At 43.3% G+C, this 23585-nt stretch overlaps 1 protein-coding gene across 2 annotated transcripts in view; it reads right to left on the bottom strand.

Annotated features, from left to right (window-relative positions):
* Positions 1-23585, bottom strand: part of tmem9 (transmembrane protein 9) — a 110044-nt gene that overhangs the window by 52874 nt on the left and 33585 nt on the right. For both annotated transcript variants that reach the window (XM_078546806.1, XM_078546808.1), the window contains exons 3-4: positions 8710-8818; positions 7312-7443 (exon numbers count right to left, since the gene is read on the bottom strand). In XM_078546806.1, coding sequence (XP_078402932.1) covers positions 7312-7443; positions 8710-8818 — 241 coding nt within the window. The remainder of the gene's footprint in view (positions 1-7311; positions 7444-8709; positions 8819-23585) is intronic.

Raw genomic sequence — 23585 nt, 5'->3', positions numbered from 1 at the left:
TGCTACTCACCAGTTCAAGCCTGGATGTTGTCAGGCTTACTACATGCAAGTGCAGAGTGTTTCGTCATCTGACGAATTGTGAATGGAACGGTGCATACATGTTATGTATGACTCCAGCAGGTGCAGAGCCTGATGCCCATTAGCTTTATTTTTATTCGCTCATGGGATGTGGGTGTCGCTGGCTAGGCCAGTATTTATTGCTCATCCCTAATTGCCTTTGTTTTAGGAGGGCATTTAAGAGTCAACCATATTGTTGTGGGTCCGGAGTCACATGTAGGCCAGGCCAGACCAGGTAAGGACAGCAAATTTTGTACCCTAAAGGGAACCAGATGGGTTTTTACGACAATCGGCATGGTTCCATGGTCGTCATCATCAGACTTTTAATTCCAGATTTTCATTGAATTAAAATTCCACCATCTGCCATGGTGGGATTCAAACCCAGGTCCCCATTACCCTGGGTCTCTGGATTACCAGTCCAGTGACAATACCACTATGCCACCACCTACACACAGTGCATTGCTTCCCTGATGTCAAAAACATTTACTCTTATCTCACCTCTGAAATTCAGACCTTCTGTCCATATTGGACCAAGGCTGTAATGAGTGCTGGAGTCAAGTGGTCCTGGGAGAACCCAAACTGAGCATCTTTGTTGAGTAAATGACATTTGATGGCACTGCTGACCACACCTTCCATCTCTTTGTTGGTAACTGAAAATAAGCTGAAAAGGGAGTAACTGGACAGATTGGATTTGTCCTGCTTTTTGTCCACAGGACATACCTGGGCAGTTTTCCATATTGTCAGTAGATGCCGGCATTGTAGCTGCACTGGAAAAGTTTGGATGGAGGTGCAGCTAATTTTGTGGCACAAGCCTTCAGCATTGCAGCTGGGACATTGTCGTGGCTCATAGTCTTCCCTGTATCCAGTGCACTTACTGGTATAGTTTCCTGATATTACACTGAGTGTATCGAGTTGGTTGAAGACTGGCACCTGTAATGGTAGGGTTATCGGAAGGAGGCAGAGATGGATCATCCACTTGGATGATCCTTGTCTTTTGCACTCATGTGCTGGTTTCTGCCATCATTCAGGATAAGGGTGCTCATGCAGCCTCTTCTGTCTGTTAGTTTTTTTAATTGGTCACCATCATTCAAAACTAGATTTGGCAGGACTGCAGAACTTATGAGCTAATCAGTTGGTTGTGGGATCACTTAGCTCTATATAGCATGCTGCTTCTGCTGTTTAGCATGCATGTAGTCCTGTGTCCTCGGTCACTATCTTTTTTCAGGTAAACCTGGTGCTGTTCCTGGCATACTCTTCTACACTCCTCATTGAACTAAAGTTGGTTGCTTGGCTTGATGGTATGAGGGACATCCTGGGCCATGAGGTTACAGGTTGCAGATTACAATTCTGCTGATGACACCTAGTGCATTACAAATTCTCAGTTTTGAGCTGCTAGGTCTCTAACGAATTGATTCCCATTTGGCATGGTGGTGCCACATGACACAATGGAGGGTGCCCTCAGAATGAAGATGGGGCTCCATTTCCATAAGGACTGTATTGTGATCACTCCTATCAATATTGTCATAAACAAATGTATCTGCATCAGGTAGATTGGTGAGGTGAGGTCAAGTAGAATTTTCACTTCCTCCAGTTCTTTCACCACCTGCCACAATCCAAACCTGGCAGCAATTTGCTTCAGGACCCAGCCAGCTTGGTCAGTAGTGGTGCTACCAAACCACTATTGATGATGCACATTGAGCACTTAAGGGGAGATGCTGGCATAGTGGTATTGTCATTGGGCTAGCATTCAGAGACCCAGGGTATTGCTCTGGGGACCTGGGTTTGAATCCCAGCACAGCAGATGGTAAGATTTGATCTCAATAAAATCTGGAATTAAAAGTCCGCTGATGACCCACAAAACAATTGTCGATTGTTGTGAAAACCCATCTGGTTCAGGAAACACATCTGCCAGCCTTAGCTGGTCTGGCCTACATGTGACTCCAGACCCACAGTAATGTGACCCACTGACCCGTGCACAAGGGCAATAAATGCTGGCCTGCCAGCGATGCCCACATCCCATGAGTAAATAAAAAGGCCTCTAGCCAGAGTACAGTGTGCCTCTGGTACCCTCAGTGCATCCATGGATGTACAACATGGAGGAGTATTAATTCATCAGCTTAAGGAGGTGGTACATGGTAACTAGCAGGAGGTTTCCTTGCCCAATTTTGACCTAATAACATGAGACTTCATTGGGTTTTGAATTAATGTTGAGCACACAGCGCCACTCTCTCCAACTGTATACCACTGTTGACACTGCCACCTCTGTTTGGTCTGTTTTGCCAGTGGGATCGGACATACACAGAGATGGTGATGGAGGACAAAAACAGAAAATGCTGGAGAAACTCAGCAGGTCTAACAGCATCTGTGGAGAGAAAAATAGTTAACATTTCTGAAGAAGTCATACGGACTCAAAACGTTAACTGTTTTTCTCGCCACAGATGACCTGCTGAGTTCTTCCAATATTTTCTGTTTTTGTTTCAGATTTCCAGCATCTGCAGTATTTTGCTTTTATCATGGTGATGGAGGAGTCTGGAGCATAGACTCTAAGGTATGACTCGGACAGTCTGTGCTTGATTAGACTGTGGGACAGCTCTGCCAATTTTGGCTCAAGTCTCCAGGTGTTAGTGAGGAGGATTCTACAGGTCTGATGTGACTGGGCCGAGCTCCATGCCAGGTGGTCCATCTGCTTTTACTCTTTAGACTCTCCTATAGCGGTTTAATACAGCTGAATGGCTTACTAGGCCATTTCAGAGGGCAGTTAAGATTGAATCACAGTGCTGAGGGTCCGATGTCACATGTAGGCCAGACCAGGTAAGGGCACCAGATTTCCTTACCAAAGCACATTAGTAATATGCTATCACGTCAACTAATTCTACACGATGCTCCAGGATATACTGCAGCAATTTACAGGAGGGGATGCCATCTGGCCTAGTGTGTCCAAGCTGCCCCTCTACCAGAGCAATCCAAAACTAATCTCAATGCACTGCTCACCCCTCATTACCCTGCATCCACCTCAAATGTTATTTCAATTTTCCCAGAGCGTTTCCATTGATCTCTGCCTCAACCATTCCCACAACTTACTAGATGACGAAACAGAAATTATTTGATAATATTTTCGATCGTTTTCTACCATGGAAGCACTCTGGCCATGATTCGTGTCTCCTTACTGGAGTCCGACATCTGCAGTGAGAACACTATGCAAACTCATCTAACTGCTGAGCAGCACATCACTGTTTGCATCAGACAGCTGCCAGAATTCAACTCAATCGAATTATCTTGGAAGTGCAACTACTATTGTCACATGGGCAAAACCAGTGGTCAATCACAAAAAACCCTGTCCCATCTTCAGCAAATGAGTGAATGCTGGTTAAAGGTGGAATATTAACAGGATACATGGGGAACACCTGCTCTTCTTTGAATAGGGGTATGTAATATTTTACATACATTTGACAGGCAGAGAGAGCCTCAGCTTAATGCTACATCTGAAAGACAGCACTTTGGACAACAAGTGTGGACACTGTATATAAACTCTTGGATTTAGTCTGAGCTGACCTGACCACTACGTTTCTTAACCTGTCCGAATGAAAAACAGGCCTTGCAATTTATTTTTTTTAAGAATGTGAAACCATCTACCAGTACTCACTAAGCAAGTGGGAGCAAGGAAATTGGCTGTTCCTCTCAGCCTGGGGTAGCGAGGCCTCCAAATGCTGTGCTGGTCAACTCAGCAGAGGCTATGGCCTAAACTTGGGATCCTTCAGGTCTGTGTGGCATCGCCCACTAGAGCAAAGAGGAGACCAGGCACAGACTTCTTTATGTTCAATCAGACCCATCACAGGTGTATGGAAATTAGCTGAGTTGTAATTGCTCGTGATCATTAACTTCAAAAAGCACGAGTACCATCAACAAAGTGAAGTTTTGGATTTCTGACGCTATCCAACATCGCGGCACAGCCATAGAAGTCACATGTTGTGACAACCTGCTCTGTCCTTTAAACACAGATGGAGATAGACTTTTTACTGCTGATAATGATATCCTGAAGTGTCTGACCGTGCGTTGCTCACTGATATTCGACCAGCCTAACACTGTCATTTCTTACCCCATAATAAGCACTTACATCATTTTTCATTTCCTGTCATTATCATCAGACCACCTACATTGGCTCTCATCAGCCCTCACACAGACTGGCATGAATTAATTTCACCCAACCTGGTATTAGAAGCATCACTACACTGTAAACAAAGTAGGAAATGACTGCAATAATTCTATTGAAACAGGAGCGGCAGGAAGTGTGGTAAGCTTCTTTAAGTTGTTTGATCTTAAATATACGTTTTATTTTTAGATTGCACAGGTAATTTAAAAGCCAAAACCATTGAACAAGGAAATTCTCAAAGTAAAACTCAGTTGGAGATTAAACATAGCTTCCCCACAATAAAATAACAAAGGGGACAACACTCAACAAAAATAATCCCAAAAGCAAAGGCTTGAGACAATGGCCTCAGTGACTGGAAAATGAATCAGAAAGTAGAAAACACGAGCATTATATACAAGGCCCACATTTATTTAGCACACAATCAGCTCATTTTAACACCTTAATGTGCTGCATATAGCGACTATGCTCTGTAAGCAACATGTAGGCATCATTCTGCACAAGAAAATTATCACAAAAATCAGTAAGGTGAACAAACAGTTCATCTATTTTTTTTGTGGTGGCATTGGTTGAGGGAAGAATGGAGATAATTCAATGCTCTTCTTTGAATAGTGTCATGGAATTGTTAGTGCTCACTTGAATCAATTAGGTTGAAAGGAGCTACACTTAACGCCTTATCTGAATGCATCTCTGACAATGCAGCATTCCTTTAGTGCTGCACCAGAACATCAGTCTACGTTAAATATCAACATCCTGAATGAACCCTGAGGCTACAACTTTCTGATCCAGTGAAAAAATGCTGCCAACTGAAATTAAATCATATCTAGGCAATGTGTCCATGTTTTTTTACAATGAAGGAAAGCTCCAGCCCATCATTGTAGCATAAATCAGACTTTTTCTTATTTAGACAACTTCTTCCAGCCAATCCTACTTATTTTTTTCCCTTAGTCATGCTGAGCTGAAACAGGGAGATATTCCAAGCCATAGGCTTAGGTGCTCAACCTTTAAAAAAAAAATGTCATGGATGTTAGTTGTATATTAATTGTGTTTGATTGGATGAAGGTGGTGAGCATTAAATCAGGATTCACTTGGGCTCCTATAAACTGGAACAGATCAGTTCATAGCACCCTCGCCTTTGAATCAGAGAGTTGTGGGTTCATGTCCCACTCCCGGAAACCAAGAACTGTGAATGTACTCGAAAGAGTTGAACTGTGAATGTACTCAAAAGAGTTACAACAGTTTAAGTTGTGGTGCAAAGAATTAAACTGGAACAGACTAGGACTGAGGTTTGCGTTTAGGAGGTACACATTACAAACATGCACCTATGTGAATAAATGCTTATAAAAGTTTAGCTCCTGTTTTATCCTTCACCACTGGCCTTTCCAATGTTGTCACATCCAATGTCCATTTCGAGGTACTCAGAGAAGGTGCCAGTGGAGTGCCTTTTCCCAAAATGATTCCAGCAATGGTGGTGATGCTTGGTAGGAATTCCAGGTTTTTTAATCAGCTTTTGAGGAACTAACTGGAATACACGACAAAGTCAGGATAGGATATGACTTGGAGGAGAACTTGCAGAAGTTGGTGTTCTATGACATTACTGGTCTCCTCTTTCATGATGGCAGAGATCTTGGGGCTGGGCGGGGCGGGGGAGAGAGTTCGGTCTTTTCCTCTCCTCTCTACTATTATATGGTTTCAATCAACATTTCTAGGTGGAGAGAAGATAATGTGACCCAATCCTCTCCCTCCACTATTGCTACCCTTCTGTCAGATGTATTGGAAGTGACATGCCCTACAACATGCTTCTCTAATGCTGCTGACAGAACCATACCATTCACAGCTCAGGGATCTGGTAAAGAAATCCCAAATTCTACAACATTCATTCACGTGTACTTTTCAGTAGGGGCTATCAGGCAGCAAGGAGCAGAAAAATGTCTTACTTGTTGCTCCTCAGCCTTGAGGCATTGTGGCCATTAGCAGTTCTCCAACTGTTTCCCTAGTCAACCAGGCATAGGCCACGAGTCAAACATGGGACCTTTCTGGATTGTGCAGTGCTTTACTCACAAGGCCATCAAGTAGTCTACGTATAGATTTCCTTGTGTTCACTGCATACAAATCAACAGGCCAAAACACCAGTGTGTTGACACAAATGGAATATACAACTTTTGAAAGGTACTGCAATATATTCTCTCTTTATGACTTGGGGCTTTTGAAGCTGCCTGAGATAGTGATTAATAATATCACCTTGGAGAGCGATGTACTGAGTAATTGACATTACATTGGAGAGTGAGGTACTGAATGATTAGTGATAATATTGCAATGGTGAGTGAGATAGCAATTGATGATAATATTGCATTGGAGATGAATGTGCATGCATCGTAAAGCCAGAGTGTAACCTCAGAGTGCTCTATGGTTTGGTCGTATATTCTTACAATGTCTCCACACTTCCAAATCCTTTTCCAAGTCTCTCTCATTCAAATCAATTCATTTCGCTGTTCTTATAATGCACATTTGTTCAACTATTACAATGCATTTATCAATGTTAATTTTCATTTGCTATTTGTCTGCACAAGGGGATTGCTGGCCTATTAAGAGACCACTAATAGAAATTAGAAACAAAAGAATCCAAAACACTATCAGCTCTGGACTGTGTTCATTATATCCCCTATTCTTGCATTACATCTCTCATGACTGTTCAGTTTCTTATTTTGTACATTAGCTGAGACCCAGTTCCATGTTTGATATGAATTTCTGTGCCTTTTGGTTTAAGTGGGAACCCTTCGTGGGGAACGAATGCTGCTAAATAAACTTTGTCATAGGCATTGTCACCATTCGTTTAATCTGTAACATTCTCAAAGCCAATGGGAAGTAATGAAGGATAGCTTTAAAGATCTAAAAGAAAAAGTATATCACATTTTCTGTTAAAGAGGTTAACTTATTAGTAACAAATACAGGGTACAAAAATAAATTGTGTTTGCAAATCAAACCCTATAATAAGAAGCACCCACATCTGGAACATATTTGTCATGAAAAGGTGAATGTTCCACATATTTGTAGCTATCCCCCTTACTTATATAAACCCACCTAGAATTATCATTCACTTTCCTTACCTCAGTGTCTTCCTCATTGTGCAGAGGCTGAATGTATGAATCTGGCTTTCGGATAAGTGGGTCCACTATCATCAGGAATGCCATGTACACCAACAGAGCTCCAACAACAGTCAGGTAAATGATGATTGTTACCTGTCAAATCAAGATTTAAAAAGAGTAAATCTATTTTTGATTATTCATAAACGTCAGCCCCACATTTGCTTACTTTCCCATTACTCCCTGTGATACAAATGGACTCCTTTAAACAAGAAACATTACATGATTAACATCAACTTCATTTCCCACAGTTAGACAGTGAACCAATCTGGAACTTTCAAAAGCAATCTTCAGAATGAAGGCAGCAGTGTTCTGGAGTGCTATTGTTCTACATCAGACAGCATTGATTTGCAAGGCTGCATCCATGATCCGCAAAACTAATGAATTGGGTGCTCTATTTTCCTCCCTACTTTTTCCAGCAAGTGTCGACAATGATCATTATGCATGTACATGCCTTAATAGTAAGCATTAATTGATTAATCAACTGCAGGAAGTAGGCCTCGCCACTTGATTTGCATACAGACAATTTCAGTAAAGGTTTCACAATAGTCACCTGAAGTAGGAACCCTTTGCTATTTCCTTTCCTCCCGCCAACCAGGCCAATTGCAGCATGACAGGTTCTGTTTTGGTTGTAAGTCAGCAAACTCAGTGCAGATTGAAGTTTTAACCTGGGACCTCCCTGATTTGTATGGCTAAGCTGCAGTGGTTGAGCTAATTTAACATTTTTCTTCCCAGTTCGTTTTCAATCACCACACCAAATGATAGGTGAAGGCGGCAAGGACTGCTCGAGAAGTCCGGGATTATCATCCTGAGAGCAGAGAAAGTTATGGGGAGATTTGATAAGAGGTATTCAAAATCATGATTGGGTTTTGATAGAGTAGATACGGAGAAATTGTTTCCACTGGCAGATGGGTCAGTAAGAGAGGACACGGCTTTAAGATATCTGTCAAAAGAAATGGCAGGGAGAAATAGGAATTATTTTTATGCACAGAATTGAGGAGCTGGAATGCATTGTCTCAAAAAGATGGAGGTTAAATAGTATTTTTCAAAATTGGACATATACTCGAAAAGGAGAAAATTGAAGGACTACGATAATGAGAGGAGTGGAATTAATTGGGTAGCTCTTTCAAAGAGCTGGCATAGACAGAAAGAGCCAAATAGCCTCTTTCTGTGCTGTATGATTCTAAACATGAACAGAACTATGAAATAAATCCAAAGCACACTTTTACAAATCAGCTCCAACACATCGGACAAAGGGTCACCTTGATGAGTAATAGTGCTCAGAGCTATTCTTAAGGGAGCTGGTGGAGCTGGGAGGGGGAACGGAATCAATCAGATGACATGGAGAAGACTTGGCTGTACCTTGATTGTAGTGGTGCTTCTTTCTTCATATTTACACTCACACAGCAGACAGTAAGCCTCCACATCCCGGCCCGGCACTGGCATGGGCTCCACAACATGCAGACAATTACTGAAAACACAAGACAGCATCTTATATTACTGAATGACTAGGACACTCAAAAAATGTGCAACTTTTAACATGCAGTTGGTTTTCAAAAGCTTTCCATCTAATGGCGCGTTTTGTTTGTCGATGGGGAGCATTTGTCTGTGATGCAATCTAATTTAATTGGTACTTGTGATAGGTTTACTAACTTTTCGATAATTTTTAAATCATGAGTGCACTCCTGCTACCCTCCTGGAAGCAGTATTTTGCATGAATTTGGGGATGGGGGTGTAGAAGTGGAAGGAGCAAATTACACTGCACCTATCATTACCTTTCAAAGCATATCTAGGTGCAAATGAGACATGTCACAAATAGGTGGATAAAAAACAAAATGTTGCAGGTGCTGCAAATTTGAAACCAAAACAGAAAACATTGGGGGCACTCAGCATGTCAGTCAATGTCTATGGGTCTACACCCAAAACATTGTCTTCTGCTCTCTCCACAGATGCTGCTTGCCTGCTGAGCATATCCAACATTTTTCCTTTTTTGTTTTAGTAAACGGAGTGTTGGACTGAATCTACAACACTCTGGAGCAGTGCAATATCACTTCAATGCATTATCACTTCAATGCATTCGGCAATGTGGAAAATTGCCCAGGTATGTCCTGGGACAAAGCAGGACAAATCCAACCCGGCCAATTACTGCCCCATCAGTCTACTGTTGATCATCAGTCAAGTGATGGAAGGGGTCATCAACATTGCTAACATGCAGCACTTGTTTAGCAATAACCCGCTCACTGGCATTCAATGTGGGCTCCACCAAGGTCACTCAGCTCCTGACCTCATTACATAGAAACATAGAAAATAGGAGCAGGAGGAGGTTATTCAGCCCTTCGAGCCTGTTCTGCCATTCAATATGATCACGGTTGATTCTATATCTCAACACCATACTCCCACTCTCTCCCTATAGCCCTTGATGCCTTTGTCTAGAAAGCTATTTCCTTCTTAAATCTATTTGGTGGCTTGGCCTCCACAGCCTTCTGTGGTAGAGAATTCCACAGGTTCACCACCCTCTGAGCGAAGAAGTTTTTCGTCATCTCAGACCCAAATGGCCTACCCCGTATCCTGAGAATGTGACCCCTTGTTCTAGACCCTCCAGCCAGAGGAAACATCATCCCTACATCCAGTCTGTCCAACCCTGCCAGAATTTTATACATTTCAATGAGACCCCCTCTCATTCTTCTAAACTCCAGTGAATACGGGCCTAGTCGGCCCAATCTCTCATATGACAATCCTGCCATCCTAGGAATCAGTCTGGTGAACCCTCGCTGCACTCCCTCTACAGCAAGCATGTCATTTCTTAGCTAAGGAGGCCAAAACTGCACACAACATTCCAGGTGTGGTCTCACCAAGGCCCTGTACATCTGCAGTAAGAAATCCTTGCTCCAAGTCCTCTCACAATGAAGGCCAACATACCATTTGCCTTCTTAAGTGTTTGCTGTACCTGTATGCTTGCTTTCAGTGACTGGTGTACAAGGACATCCAGGCCCCTTTGTACATCAACATTTCCCAATCTATCACCATTTAAATAATACTCTGCCATTCGGTTTTTCCTGTCGAAGTGGATAACTTCACATTTATCCACGTTATACTGCATCAGCCATGTATTTGCCCACTCACTCAACTTGTTTAAATCACCTTGAAGCCTCTTAACATCCTCACCACTCACATTCCCACCAAGTTTCGTGTCGTCAGCAAACCTGGAAATATTACATTTGGATCCCTCACCCAAATCACTATATACTGGGAATAGCTAGGGCCCAAGCGCTGATCCCTGCAGTACTGCACAAGTCACCGCCTGCCACTCCGAAAAAGACCCACTTATTCCTGCTCTGTTTCCTATCTGCTAACCAATTCTCAATCCATGTCACTATATTACTCCCAATCCCACGTGCTTTAATCTTGCATACTAACCTCTTGTGTGGGACTTTATCAAAAGCGTTCTGAAAACCCAAATACACCACATCCACTGGTTCTCCCTTATCTATTCTGCTCGTTACGTCCTCAAAAAAAAACTCATGATTTCTTTCATAAATCCATGTTGACTTTGTCTAATCCCGTTGATATTTTCTAAGTGTCCTGTTATCGCATCCTTTATAATAGACTCTAGCATTTTCCCTATCAGTCTGTAATTCCCTGTTTTCTCCCTCCTTCCTTTTTTAAAATAGTGGGGTTACATTTGCCACCCTTCAATCTGCCGGGACTGTTCCAGAAACTACAGAATTTTGGAAGATGGCAACTAAAGCATTTACTATTTCCATAGCCACCTCCTTTAGTACCCTGGGATGTAAATTATCAGGCTCTTGGGATTTATCAGCTTTCAGTCCCATTAATTTCTCCAGCGCTATTTTTTTAGTAATACTAATTTCCTTCAATTCCTCCTCCTCCCTAGACCCTTGGTTCCCTAGCATTTCTGGGAAGTTATTTGTGGCTTCCTCTGTGAAGGCAGAACTAAGTACTTGTTTAATTGCTCTGCCATTTCCTTGTTCTCTATTATAAATTCTCCTGTTTCGGACTTTAAGGAACTTACATTTGTCTTCACTAATCTTTTTCTTTTTACATATTTGTAGAAGCTTTTACAGTCCGTTTTTATGTTCCATTTAATTTTACTCTCATACTCATTTTTCCCCTCTTAATCAATCTCTTGGTCGTCCTTTGCTGAATTCTAAACTGCTCCCAATCCTCAGGCTTGCTACTTTTTCTAGCAACTTTACATGATTCCTCTTTGGGTCTAATATTATCCTTAATTTCTTACGTTAGCAATGGTTGGGCTGGAATTCCTGTGTGTTTCTGTGCCAGAAAGGAATGTATAACTGTTGCAATGCATACATTCGTTCCTCAAATATTAGCCATTGCCTATCCACTGTCATGTCTTTCAATGAAGTTCCTCAATCTATCTTAGCCAACTCACGCCTTACACCTTCGAAGCTTCTTTTGTTTAGATTTAGGACCTTAGTTTCGGATTGGACTACTTCGCTTTCCATTCTAACGAAAAATTTGATCATATTATGGTCACTGTTCCCTAAAGGACCCTGCACAACAAGATCATTAATTAACCCCTTCTCATTGCACAATACCAAATCCAGGTTAGCCTTTTCCCTACTTGGTTCCTCGACGTACTGGTTTAAAAAAACCATCTCGTACACACTCCAGGAGTTCATCCGCGACAGTATTATTGTTAATTTGGTTTGCCCAGTCTATACGTAGATTAATGTCACCCATGATTACTGTAGCACCCTTGTTATACACATCTCTAATTTCATGTTTAATGCTGTCCCCTATGTTACCACTACCGTTTGGAGGTCTATAGACAATTCCTACTAATGTTTTCCACCCCTTGTGCTTCTCAGCTCCACCCAGACCGATTCTACATCTAGATTTTCTGAGCTAATATCCTCTCTCACTGTTGCACTGATTTCATTTTTAACTAACAACGCCACCGAACCTAATTTTTCTTTTTGCCTGTCTTTCCTAAATATCAATACCCTTACAAGCCTCGGTTCAAACATGGACTAAAGAGCTGAACTCCAAAGGTGAGGCAAGAGGGACTTGCCCTTGACATCAAGGAAGAATTCGACTAAGTGTGCTCAAGGAGCCCTAGAAAACTGGAGTCAATGGGAATCAGGGGAAAAACTCTCCGCTGGTTGAGTCGTACCTAGCACAAGAGAAGGTGGTTGTGGTTGTTGGAGGTCAATCATCTTGGTTCCAGGACATCACTGCAGGAGTTCCTCAGGGTAGTGTCCTCGGCTCAACCGTCTTCAGATGCTTCATCAATGACCTTCCTTCCAAAAGGTCAGAAGCGGGGACGGTTGCTGATGATTGCACAATGTTCAGCACCATTCGCGACTCCTCAGGTACTAAAGCAGTCCATGTCCAATGCAGCAAGACCTGGACAATATCCAGGCTTGGGCTGACAAGCGGATAGTAACATTTGTGCCACACAAGTGCCAGGCAATGACCATCTCCAATAAGAGGTAATCTAACATTGTCTCGTGACGTTCAATGGCATCATCATCACTGAAACCCTACTACCAACATCCTGGGGGATATCGCTGACCAGAAACTGAACTGGGCTAGCCACATAAATACTACGGCTACAAGAGCAGATCAGAGGCTAGAAACCCTGCGATGAGTAACTCACCTCCTGACTCCCCAAAGCCTGTCCACTATCTACAAGGCACAAGTCAGGAGTGTGATGGAATACTCTCCACTGGCTTGGATGAGTGCAGCTCCAACAACACAAAAAACTCGACACAATCCAGGACAAAACAGTCCATTTGATTGGCACAAACATTCATTCCCTCCACCACCGACGCACATTGGCAGCCCTGTGTACCATCTACAAGATGCACTGCAGGAACTCACCAAAGCTCTTTAGGCAGCACCTTCCAAACCCACGACTGCTGCCACACAGAAGTTAAGAGTAGCAGACACATGGGTACACCACCACCTGGAAGTTCCCCTCCAAGCCACTCACCATCCTAACTTGGAACAAAATGCAGTTCCTTCACTGCTGCTGGGTCAAAATCCTGGAACTCTCTCCCTAACAGCACTGTCGGTGTACCTACACCACAGGGACTGCAGCAGTTCAAGAAGGCAGCTCACCACCACCTTCTCAAGGGCAATGAGGGATGGGCATAAATGCTGGCCTGGCCAGCGATGCCCACAGCCCATAAATGAATGAAAGAAGATTGATAATAAAAAGATGCCACATCACTACTTGAAATGTAACTCAATTTTGGGATATTCAGGTATATAAGCAATAACAAAAGGGAACAAATTCTAGTTGCCTGAAATCTGGCATCTACTTTCATGGGCCAATCAACCATCAAAATTTTTAGTCCAACAATAGAAGGGATATTTATACTAAAAGACTGTATATTTCTTTTGTACCTTCAGAAGTAACTCTTTACAAGGCTCTTTCTATACTTTTATACTTGTAATCTGCTAGGTGTAGATTGGAAATTTAGCAATTTGATCAGATAGGTGGATATGTGAATGGTCCAGACGGGTTTATTAAGTTCAAAACTATTCTGACTACCAGACTTGGAAAAATGCAAAATACTGCAGATGATGGAAATCTGAAATAAATACAGAAAATTCTGGAAATACTCAGTAGATCTAGCAGTATCTGTGGAGAGAGAAACAGGATGTTTCAAGTCAATGGCCTTTCATCAGAGCTAGGAAAAGTTCGAGATGTAATAGATTTGAAGTAAGTGAAGAGTAGGAGTATGAGGGTAAAAGGGCAGGTTGGTGATAGGGTTGAAGGCAGGGGAGATTAAATTACAAAAGATGCAAAGCCAAAGGGAGTGGTAATGGGACAAAAAAAGAAATAAATGATGCATCAGGAGGTGCAAATGACAGAATCATGATCTGTTGCTGTCTGAAAGCAAAAAAAAAGTGGGAACAAGAAAAAACCAAACCAGCAAAGAAAAAAATAAACAAAATTGGGACTGAGGTTACAACCGGAAATTTCTAAACTCAATGTTGAGTCTGGAAAGCTGTAAAGTGCCTAATCGTAAAACAAGGTGTTGCTCCATGAGCTAAAGTTGAGCTTCATAGGAACACTGCAGGATGCTGAGGACAGGGGAGTCAAAATGAGAGCAAGAATTAAAATGACAGGTGACCCTCGGAGTCACGCTTGTGGGCTGATGGAGGGCTCCCCATTTGGGGAGGTGTCCCCATTGTAGGGGAGACTGCATCTCTCCTGCTTTCCACCCAATCACAGGCTTTCCGTTTTGTTCTTTTTTCCCCATTCACTCCTTTTCACTTGCTTAAAACCTATAACATTCTAACATTTCCCAGTTCTGTAATTTTGAAGGGAATGCAGGAAGAGAAAGGTTGAAAAAAGAAAGACCTGCATTAATATAGCGCTTTTCATGACCACCGGATGTCTCAAAGCACTTTGCAGTCAAAGTATTTACTAAGTGTGGTCATTTTTGCATGCGGGAAACACTGCAACTAATTTGTGCACAGCAAGCTCCCACAAACAGCAATGTGATAATGACCAGATAATTTTTTTTTTGTTGATACAGGGGTAAAAACTGTTCAGGACACTGGGGATAATGCTCCTGTTCTTCTTCAAAATAGTGCCATGGGGTCTTTTACATCTGTCTGAGCAGATATATGGGGCCTTGGATTAATCCCTCATCCGAAAAACTGCACCCTCCAAAAATGCAGCATTCTCTCAACTGAACTGGAGTGTCAGCCTTAATTTTTGTGCTCAAGCCCTGGAGAGGGACTTGAATCCAGAATCAGAGGTGCGAGTGCTACCAACTGAGCTGCAGCTGACACCTTAGGTCAGGGGGGCATATGTGCACAAACCTTTGAAGTTGGTAGGGCAAGTTGAGAATAGGGGGAGGTGATGGTGTAGTAATCCAGCGACAATAATGCTCTGAGGACACAGGGTCGAATCCTACCAAGGCAAACGGTAGAATTTGAATTTATCGAATTGAATTCAATAAAAATCTGGAATTAAAAGTCTACTAATGAGCGGTCAATTGTTGTAAAAACCCATTTGGTTCACGAATGCCCTTTGGGAAGGAAATCTGCCATCCTTACTCCAGACCCACAGCAATATGGTTGACTCTTAAATGCCCTCTGAAATGACCCAGCAAGCCACTCAATTGTACCAGACTGCTACAGAGTCTCAAAAAAGAAAGTGATTGACCTAGGCACTGGAAAACCAGCAAACACAGCCCTGTTGGCCCTGCAAAATCCTTTTTACAAACATCTGGGGGCTAGAGCCCATATTGGGAGAGCTGTCTCACAGACTAGTCAAACAACTGTCATAGTCATCCTCACGGAATCATTTCTTACAGATAACGTCTCAGACACGACCATCACCATCCCTGGGTCACCATGTTCCACTGGCAGGACAGACCCAGCAGAGGTGGCGGCACAGTGGTATACAGTCAGAAGGGTATACAGTCGGGAGTCCTCAACATCAACTCTAGACCCCATGAAATCTCATGCCATTGGGTCAAACATGGGCAAGGAAACTTCCTGTTAATTATCAAATACCGCCCTCCCTTAGCTGACGAATCAGTGCTCCACCATGTTGAACATCACCTGGAGGAAGCACTGAGGGTGACAAGGGCGCAGAATGTACTCTGGGTGGGGACTTCAATGTCCGTCACCAAGAGTGGCTCGGTAACACCACTACTGAACGATTGGCATACAATACGCCAATTGTGGCTTCACCAGTGTTTTTTTACAATTCCAACATTATATCCTTACTTTTATATTCTATACCTCTGCCAATGAAGGAGAGCATTCCATATGCCTTCTTTACAACCTTAATAATAATTTCCGTTTCTTCCCCCTTCCTTTTGTTTTTTCTAATAATTTATATAGATTTTTCCTAAAGGACACAGGGAGCCAACAAGAGGGAAAAACATACATGACCTTATCCTCACCAACCTGCCTGCCGCAGATGCATCTGACCATGACAGTATCGGTGGGAGTGACCACCGCACAGTCGTTGTGGAATCAAAGTCCTGCCTTCACATTGAAAAAACCCTCCATTGTGTTGTGTGACACTACCATAGAACCATAGCAAGGTTACAGCACAGAAGGAGACCATTCGGCTCATCTTGTCCATGCCAGCCCGAGGACACCCAGGTGCCCTTTCTAATCCCACCTTCCTGCACCTGGCCCATAGCCCTGCAGCTTACAGCACTTAAGGTGCAGATCCAGGTACCTATTAAAAGAGTTTAGAGTTTCTGCCTCTACCACCAACTTGGGCAGCGAATTCCAGACACCCACTACCCTCTGCGTAAAAAAGTTCTTCCTCATGCCCACCCCCCTACACCTTCTGCCACTTATCTTGAATCTATGTCCCTGGTTCTAGAATTCTCCACCAAGGGAAACAATTTTATCCTGTCCACTCTATCTATTTCCCTCATAATTTTGTACACCTCAATCAAGTCACCTCTCAGCCTTCTTTGTTCTAAGGAAAATAACCCCAACCTATCCAATCTCCCCTTGTAGCTACACTTTTTTAACCCTGGCAACGTTCTAGTAAACCTCCTCTGCACTCTCTCCAGAGCTATTATGTCCTTTCTGTAATGTGGTGAGCAGAACTGCACACAATACGCCAATTGTGGCCTCACCAGTGTTTTGTACAATTCCAACATTATATCCTTACTTTTATATCCTATATCTCTGCCAATGAAGGAGAGCATTCCATATGCCTTCTTTACAACCTTAATAATAATTTCTGTTTCTTCCCGCTTCCTTTTGTTTTTTCCAATAATTTATATAGATTTTTCTTTTCCCACCTATTTCTATTATTTTTAAATCTATACCTTTTATGCCCTGTTAGTCTTTCCACCCCACTCCCACTGGAGCTGTACCTTGTGTGTCCTGCCATCCATTCTTAATTAGCACATTCGTTTAGATAATATCACCACCTTCAACACCTCTTTGTTCTTTTGTGTCTGTGACATCTTTTGATTATCTGCTCCTATCACTGCTTGCTTGTCCCTCCAACCACACCACCCACCACCACCCCCCCCCACTTCTCTCCCCCCATCCCAAACCAGCTTATATTTCACCCCTCTCCTAATATTACTCAGTTCTGTTGAAGGGTCATGAGGACTCGAAACGTCAACTTTTTTCTTCTCTGCCGATGCTGCCAGACCGGCTGAGTTTTTCCAGGGAATTCTGTATTTGTTTTCTTTACAACCTTGTCTACTTGAACTGCTGCCTTCAGGGACCTGTGTACTTGTATGCCAAGATCTCTCACTTCATCTACCCCTTAGTACATTCCCATTTATTGTGTAATCCCTGTAAATGTTTGACCTCCCTAAATGTATGACCTCACACTTCTCTATGTTAAAATCCACCTGCCACTTTACCGCCCACTCCACCAACCCATCTATATCGTTTTGGAGATTATGGCTATCCTCTACACTATCCTCAACTCGGCCAATCTTTGTGTCATCCGCAAATTTCCTAATCGTGCCCCCCATGTTCACATCCACATCGTTAATATATAACACAAACAGCAAGGGTCCCAACACTGAGCCCTGTGGAACACCACTTGAGACAAATTTCCATTCGCAAGGGCATCCATCGACCATTACCCTTTGTTTCCTGTTACGAAGCCAACCTTTTATCCAGTTTGCCACATTACCCTGAATCCCATTGGCTTTTACTTTCTTGACCAATCTGCCATGTGGGACCTTGTCAAATGCCTTGCTAAAATCCATGTACACAACATCCGCTGCACTACCTTCATCAACCCTTCTTGTCACTTCCTCAAAGAATTCAATCAAGTTTGTGAGGCAAGACCTTCCTTTAACAAATCCATGCTGACCATCCCTGACTAGTCCATGCCTTTCCACATGACAGTTAATCCTATCTCTCAGGACTGATTCTACTAATTTGCTCACCACCGATGTAAGACTAACTGGCCTATAATTGTTTGGCATTTCCTTTGATCCCTTTTTAAACAATGGAACTACGTTTGCATTTCTCCAGTCCTCCGGTACCTCCCCTGTATCTAGTGAAGATTGGATAATCATCCTCAGAGCATCTGCTATCTCCTCCCTGACTTCCTTCAGCAGCCTCGGAAACAATCCACCTGGCCCTGGTGACTTATCAACTTTCAAGGATTTCAACCCTTCGATTATTTCCTCTCTCTTTATGACTATCCCATCCAATATCTCGCAGTGTTCCTCCTGGACTACTATATCTACATCCTTTCTTTCTTTTGTAAACATGGAGACAAAATATCACTGTCCCCAATATGGTCGCCAACTGTCACTTCACCCACTTGCCCTTTTATGTTCCCCAAGACTAGGTCTGGAATTGCATCTCCTCTCGTTGGGTTTGTCACTAATTGGTTGAAAAAAATTTCCTGGACACATTGCATGAATTTTTCTCCCTCAGTACCCCTTATATTGTTTGAATCCCAGTTGATATTAGGATAGTTGAAGTCTCCTACTATTATTGCCCTCTTGTTCTTACAAGCAGAAATTTGTCTACATATTCGTTCTTCTATCTCCCTTTCCACTATTTGGAGGTCTGTAGTATACTCCCAGTAGTGTGACTGCCCCTTTTTTATTTCTAAGCTCAATCCATAAAGCCTCGTTTGTTGACCCATTTAGTATATCATCCCTTCTCACAACTGGAATTGATTCTTTAACTATTAGTGCCACCCCCCGCCCCCCTCCTTTTTTATCTCCTACTCTATTGTGTCTGAAGACTCTATAACCAGGGATATTAAGCTGCCAGTTTTGTCCCTCCTTTAGCCAGGTCTCCATTATAGCAATGACATCCTGCTGCCATGTGTCTACCTGTGCCCTTAACTCATCTACCTTGTTTGTAATACTCCTTGCATTGAAGTATAAACAGTCTAACCCCGTCAATTTCCCTTGCTGGACACTTTGTAAACTTTGCTTCTCCTGTAACTCCATGTCTATCACAACGTCCCTAGCTAATGTTCTACGTCCGTTTTTCTGATCTGAATCTGACCTATCTGCTCCTACTCCTGGGATCCCACCCCCCCGCCACACTAGTTTAAATACTCCCCAACAGAACTAGCACCGTGCTAAATGGTATAGATTTCGAACAGATCTAGCAACTCAAGGCTGGGCATCCATGAGGCGCTGTGGGCTAACAGCAGCAGCAGATGCTTTTTGTAACCTCATGACCTGGCATATCCCCCATTCTACCATTACCATCAAGCCAGGGGATCAACCCTAGTTCAATGAGGAGTGCAGGAAGGCATGCCAGGAGCAGCACCTGGCATACCTAAAAGTGAGGTGTCAACTTGGTGAAGCTATAACACAGGACTACTTGCGTGCCAAACAGCATAAGCATCAAGTGATAGTTAAAGCTAATCGATCCCACAACCAACGGATCAGTTCTTAGCTCTGTAGTCCTGCCACATCCAGTCATGAATGGTGGTGGACAATTAAACAACTCACTGGAGGAGGAGGCTCCACAAATGTCCCCATCCTCAATGATGGGGGAGCCCAGCACATCAGCGCAAAATATAAGGCTGAAGCATTTGCTACAATCTTCAACCAGACGTGCCGAGTGGGTCATCCATCTTAGCCTCCTCTGGAGGTCCCCAGCATCACAGATGCTAGTCTTCAGCCAATTCAATTCACTCCACGTGATATCAAGAAACGGCTGAAGGCACTGGATAGTGCAAAGGCTATGGGCCCTAACAATATTCTGGCTTTGGAATGAATACTTGTGCTGCAGAATTTGCCGTGCCCCCAGCCAAGCTGTTCAGTGTAGCACAGCTACAACACTGGCACCTAACCAGCTATGTGGAAAATTGCCCAGGTATGTCCTGTACACAAAGCAGGACAAATCCACAAAAGCAGGAGAAAGTGCACTTTCTCGAGGGCAATTAGACATGGGCAATAAAATGTTGGTCAAGCCAGCGATGCCCACACCCCATGAATGAATTTTCAAAAAAGTGTTCTGCCCAGAACTGGACAACACACCACTTGAGGCCGAACCACTGTTTAGGTTCATTATAACTTCCTTGTTTTTGTACTCTGTGCCACTCTTTATGAAGCCCAGAATCCAGGATGCCTTTTTAAAAATTAATTCATGGGATGTGGGCTTTGCTGGCTGGGCCAGCATTTATTGCCCATCCCTAGTTGCCCTTGAGATGGTGGTGGTGAGCTGCCTTCTTGAACCGCTGCAGTCCATGTGGTGTAGGTACACCCACAGTGCTGTTAGGGAGGGAGTTCCAGGATTTTGACCCAGCGATAGTGAAGGGACGGTGATATATTTCCCAAGTCAGGAAGGTGAGTGACTTGGAGGGGAGCTTCCAGGTGCTGGTGTTCCCATGTGTCTGCAGCCCTTGTCCTTCTAGATGGTAGTGGCCGTGGGTTTGGAAGGTGCTTTCTAAGGTGGCTTGAGTTCCTTCAGAGCATCTTGTAGATGGTACACACTGCTGCTACTGTACATAGGCGGTGGAGGGAGTGAATGCTTGTGGATGGGATGCCAATCAAGCGGGCTGCTTTGTCCTGGATCGTGTCAAGCTTCTTGGATGTTGTTGGATCTGCACTCATCCAGGCAAGTGGAGAGTATTCCATCATATTCCTGACTTGTACCCTGTAGATGGTGGACAGGCTTAGGGGAGTCAGGAGGTGAGTTACTCGTAGCCTCTGACCTGCTCTTGTAGCCACGGTATTTATATGTCTGGTCCAGTTCAGTTTCTGGTTAATGGTAACCCCCAGAGTGTTGCTAGTGGAGGTTTCAGTGATGGAAACGCCATTCAATGTCAAGGGGTGATGGTAGGTTATCCCTTGTTGGATTCTCTCTTGTTGGAGATGGTCATTACCTGGCACTTGTGTGGCGCAAATATTACTTGCCACTTGTCAGCCCAAGGAAGCATGTAAAGGCACTGGAGAGGCTGCAGAAAAGATTCACGAGAATGGTTCCAGGGCTGAGGGACTTCAGTTACATGGACAGAATGGAGAAGCTGGGGCTGCTCTCCTTGGGGAAGAGAAGGTTGAAAGAAGATCTGATAGAGATATTCAAGATCACAGGGGTCTGGACAGAGTAGATAGGGAGAAACTGTTCCCATTGACATAAGGGTTGAGGAACCAAAGAACACTGGTTTAAGGTGAATGGGGGAAGAACCAATGGCCACATGAAGAAAACCATTTTTTTTTTTAAACACAGTGAGTGGTTAGGAGCTGGAATGTACTGCCTGAGAGTGTGATAGAAGCAGGTTCAATGGGAGCTTTCAAAAGTGAATTGGATAAGCGCCTGAAGAGAAAAAAGCTGCAGGGCTTTGGGGAAAGGGCAGGTGAGTGGGACTAGTTGAGCTGTTGGTGCAGAGAGCTGGCATTCACATGATGGGCCAAATGGCCTCCTATGCTGTAACCATTTTATGATGGAAGGTTACCAACCTGAAACATTAATTCTGTTCTCTCTCCATATCTGCTGAATATTTCCAGCATTTTCTGTTTTATTTTAAACATTTCTGCTGGGTTGAAGAGTTCAGACTGGGTTTGAGAGAACAGAACAAAGGCAATACTTTTCTGCATGGGAATCTCAGGGCGAATATTGACACGCCCAGGTTCTAACAATGTCAGCAACCTAAAAATAAACAGTGATATCACTGTAGAAAATGATAATATGAACACACAGCAATAGTGCTAGTCAATCCAAAAATACTGGGAAATGCAAAAATCTAGTGATGGATGGAGAGAAATCAAAGATCTCAACAGCCCACTAGGATCCCAGTGCTGACCCTAAAGGCCCAAAGGCCCCAGCTTGAAAACCTAGGCACACCGTACAGGATAGAACAAAACAGAAGGATTCGCACTGTCCAAGTCTTTTTTAGGACCAAACATGTAGACTATCATGGTAGAGTCCAACACACCACGAGATAGCTGAAAGATGCAGATTCTTATGGTGAGCTCCCGTTCACAGCCGTGCTGCTGAGACATCAATTTAAGGCCAGACACTCAGTCACAATTTACTCTTGTGCACCATCTAGTGGTTACCAGCAGTAATATTTGCAAGGCCTTGAAGCAACTCACTTGTGAGAAAAATAATGTATTAACTGTGACAATCATCACTGGGACTAGAGATTGCAGCCATTCAATGCAGCCTGATGAAGGCTCTGACTGAAGGCATCAGAGAGCCCGAGGAGCATGTATTCAGCAGGGCGTATTTATACAAGGTGTCTCAATTCCCCCACTTATGTTCACTATATTTCTGACAATCTGCAACAACAGCTTCCAAGGATTCCATATTGTAAATGTACAGGGTACATACAAGGGTATAATGGTTTAGAGAAATACAGAAAGACTTACACCACAGGCAGCCACCATTTGGTTCATCATATCTGTGCAGGTGACAATGCCAGCTGATTCACCACAGCTGGGCAACTAAAGGTAAGATTAAAGCACAAAGTTCCCTACTGCACCATCAAACCCGAACTGTTCTAGTTATCTGTAGGTAAAATCTTTACTCTACATGCCCATAGTAAAGAGTAATAAAGCCTCATATCATCATATTCCAGTGACCCAGTGTAATGCTCTGAGGACCCGGGTTTGAATCCCACCACAGCAGGTGGTGAAATTTGAATTCAATAAAAATGATGACCATGAAACCGTTGTCGATTGTCATAAAACCCATCAGGTGCTGGCCTACCAGTGATGCCCATATCTCATTAAAAAAACCCATAGGTAAGGGGATGCAGGGTTGATCTATTGCAGCACACAACCCAATCTGTTCTCACTTTGGGTTGTATGCTGCAATAGATCTGGAATTGTGAATTCAATTAAGTCGGACTTACTTCTAACTTTTTCTGGGTAACTATTGCTGCAACATAGTCAGAACCATCCGAAGTTTGCGGTTTAAATCGCATTTTCAGACGGTTCCCTTTGCAGGGAAATTGCCCATTGGAAGTTTGAACTTCCGGGCAATTGCTGTACAGTCCTTACCTGGGAACTTCTTGGGGGTGGGGGTGGGGGGACATTCAATGGGGTACCTCCCAGATACAATGCCCTGAAGCTTGGAAGTTACAGACCAGAGTAACTGATGTGAAGACCTGATCACATTCTGAGGATAGATGCAATACAAAATTTTATAGATCACCATTACTGACCAAAGGGCCGACAATGTGCAGCTCCTCATCCCATGTATATTGTACAGTGCAAGAAAGTGGTTTTTTCTCCCAAAGAATTCTCTTCCATGTTTAGGTTGAGGAGGAGGAGGAAGAGGAAGCTTCCAAGGCAGTTTCT

Source organism: Cetorhinus maximus, chromosome 8 (assembly GCF_964194155.1).
Source record: "Cetorhinus maximus chromosome 8, sCetMax3.hap1.1, whole genome shotgun sequence".
Classification (NCBI taxonomy): Eukaryota; Metazoa; Chordata; class Chondrichthyes; order Lamniformes; family Cetorhinidae; genus Cetorhinus; species Cetorhinus maximus.
Note: the sequence above shows the minus strand (reverse complement) of the source record. Positions and strands in the feature narration are given on the sequence as shown.